We start from the raw sequence: 3272 nt of genomic DNA, 5'->3' as shown, positions 1-3272 counted from the left end.
TAAGAAATTTGTGGGTGTAAAGGTTTCAATCGCATGCAATATGTTAGAAAAATTAAGTAAGTTAATTTTAAAATGACCAAACATTTCTTAAAACGCTTTTTGAACCGGCCAACACTTACAAGTTTTGAATATTTATTCTGTTAGGATCGGGATCGCCGATAGGGGACCGGGGTCCGGCTAAAGGTAGATCACTTACACAATAACACACAACACACTGGTACTAATCCGGTTAAAGACTAGAACCGCTCTTAACACTACACAGATTGTCACAGACTCTTGAACCGATTTCAAGTGCGAAAATGTTTGTTTCAATCTGAAGCAACGTACGTGATTCGGTTTGGAAGGTATTAGGAGAAGTCAATTAAGATGGAGAGAAAGTTGGTTTGGTTTGTATTAAGGGAGAGCCGATTCGGTTTGAGTTAATAGTGTTTCGGTTTGGTGTTTTTAAGTAAGCCGGAAAATAAAATGCAGAACACAAGACAGATTTTTATGGATGTTCGGAGTTAAATCTCCTACGTCACCCCTTCTTCTCAAATAGTGAGAAGGATATTCACTAACTGGAATATTCAACTACACACACTCCGATCGAGTCTTATTTACTGTTCGTCGGTTACACCACTCACACAATGATGTAATACTTTTACACAAGATAAAATACACAGATTTCGTTTACATCAATTGTTTCACTTTGAATTAGAAAAGTTATATGAACTCAGGATGTTTTTAAGGCTTGATTGTATGAAGAACTGAGTTGTTTTTTAGCTCGCGTGCGTTGTTTGTCTTTACTGCTCTTGGCTCCCTTTATATAGAGAATATGACAACGATCATAATTCTCTTTCATTTATTGATTGGTCAGCCGAACCGGTTAGAGTAGGTAACCTGCAAAAGGAATTTTGTGACTGGTTAAGTTCTTTGTCCTGTTAAAATTAACTTACTTAATTTTTCTAAAAATTTCTCCCTTTTTGATTATTTAGAATAAATATTCAAAACTTGTAAGTGTTGGCGGGAGAAATTTCTAAGAGCTTTAAGTTTACTTGGCCGGTTTTTGAAAAGTTTTTCTTATTAATTTCTCCCATTTTGATGTTTTTTATCCGAAAAGTATCAAAACCAACTTAAAAGACCGAGATAATATTATATATATATATAGAAAATAGAGTGATAACCGAAACTTAAAAAAAACTTTAGTTCTAGGTCAGTAGAATAAATAAGGCTTTAGTTCAAGGGTTCGGATGTCCCCCCTGTTCTTTTGCTTTAACCTTTGCCTTTTCCTCCTCCTCTTGCCATTCTCTTTCTCTTCTATCCGCATCTATACACCAGCCAGTTATGATACTTGGTCTGGAGGAAGGGAAACGGTTAAAGTTGAAGAAACTGCCTTCTGATCTGGGCGGTCGAGGTGGAGGTTCGGTTGATGGTCTCTAACTGGTTGAAGGATTAGATGATGTCGGTACAATTTTCTGTTTCTTGGGTTCAAGGGAATATCATCTTCTTCCTCTTCTTCGTCAAATGGAGCAATGGAATTTTCAACCAGTTGAGGACCACCTTGTTCCACCCGAGATAGCAATTCGGTTATCTTTCTTCTCTTTCGTTTATTTGACCGAGCCCTTGTTATCATGCCACGTGGCCGCTCAACTTGAACCGTTTCGTCTTCTTTTTGTTTGGCCTTTTCTTCCTCTTGAAATTGTTGTGCAACACAGAAATCATCTTCTTCACGTTCTTTTTTTAGCCGTTCTTGTTCTTCTTCATCGTGTTGGAGTTTGAGGGTTGTTTCCGCATCTGTTCGGATCTGCTCGTGGGTAGTTACCGCTTTGAGTTTTGTAAGTCCTCAATCTGAGCCGCCATGACTTGCATCATTTCTAGTAGTGGAGCGGTTGACTACTCAATTGTCGATCTTACCGTCTCAATTAGGTTTGAATTGATTGTGGCGGTCCTCGCTTCCGCGGCGGCCTGATACTTGTCCATTGAGCCTTGGACAACTTCGAAGATGAGTTCCCTTATGTCGGCAGATAAGTGTGCAACTTCGTGACTTTGCTCCGGGTGAAGAGAATGGACCAACATGGCCATTTTCGGTTCTTCTTGGTTAGCTGGATTTGATTCTACAAAGTGAACATGAATATGGGACTTACTTGTTGATTTGCCTGATGGAGTGGCATGGTGACCGTCTTTATCCTCACTGGATTTCGGTCTGTTTCCTTCTTGCTGGTCCCCCGTCGGTTTGGATGATTCACCATGTTCAAAGACTAGCCTACTTTAGTAATCTCCGGGATACAAAAAGCAGTCGGCGAACCTTTCCTTCGATTCTTCCTCCAGTCGTGCGATGTCTCTTTTTAAGTCGTCCCTCAGTTTAATAACTTTTTCCACCACTTTCTTTTCAACCTCGGTTGGTTCCCCTCGGCTCTCTTCCAATGCTTTGGTCAGTACTTGTAGTATGGCGTGTTCGTTGACCAACTTTCCTCTTGCCAAGACCAATGGAACAAAATCAGATTTTGCCATATTGAATACCTCGTCTTCCATGGCCATTAGTGTCGACCAATGCTTATTTTTGGTGTAGTCAGGGAGCATGTGCATGAATTTAACTTCACTTCTGATTTTGCACCAATGGTAGTAAGGGCGGGATATTTCTTCTCCCTCCTCCTCCAACTGTTGGAGAATTTGTTTAAACATTTCTTCGACTTCTTGTTGAGAAACTAGAACTACAGGATCCGGTATGTTAGCATGTTGTTTTGGCTCCTTGTGAGGAGGATTCTGATCATGTCCGGTTAGAGGAGTTTTTTTAGGAACCTGACCAGTAGAACTCTTTTCAGAAATATTTCTTCCTTTTACCGGAGAATCCACCATCTTTTCGTCTTCTTCTATTTCGGCCGTTTATTTGGCCTTGTCAGCTTCGGTTATCCAGTTGACATCATCTATTTGACCGGTTTTGGTGAGCTTGCTTGTCACCTCGGTTTCCATGATTCGATTGACATCATCTAAAATTTTATTAATTTGATCCGAAGTCCTCTCATTGACTTCCTCATTCACATCCTTGGCCTACTGGATTGGAGAGATCCTAGATTCAAAGTTATGAGGTGGAGTTGGGGTACTTGCCGTATGTACAGATGCCCCTTTGTGTGTAGATTTGCCGATGATTCTGCCGGTCTTGAGTAGATGGCTGTGTCGGCTGCTTTCTTCTCTTTAACTAGAGAGGAAGAGTGAACTGGAATGGGAACCACCACATTGATTGGAATTGCAACCATGACCGGATCGGAAGGCCGGGACTGAGCCAAATCGGATGG

General features: G+C 40.8%; 1 protein-coding gene across 1 annotated transcript; it reads right to left on the bottom strand.

The window, feature by feature from the left end:
• Window positions 1-1321: 1321 nt before the first annotated feature.
• Window positions 1322-2835, bottom strand: LOC124939147. The gene is made up of 3 exons (XM_047479655.1): window positions 2285-2835; window positions 1894-2242; window positions 1322-1783 (listed from the first exon to the last, which is right to left on the bottom strand). The coding sequence occupies exons 1-3, from the start codon at window positions 2833-2835 to the stop codon at window positions 1322-1324; spliced, it is 1362 nt and encodes a 453-aa protein (XP_047335611.1).
• Between the last annotated feature and the right edge of the window lie 437 nt (window positions 2836-3272).

Source organism: Impatiens glandulifera, chromosome 5, assembly GCF_907164915.1.
Source record: "Impatiens glandulifera chromosome 5, dImpGla2.1, whole genome shotgun sequence".
NCBI classification, from domain to species: domain Eukaryota; kingdom Viridiplantae; phylum Streptophyta; class Magnoliopsida; order Ericales; family Balsaminaceae; genus Impatiens; species Impatiens glandulifera.
Note: the sequence above shows the minus strand (reverse complement) of the source record. Positions and strands in the feature narration are given on the sequence as shown.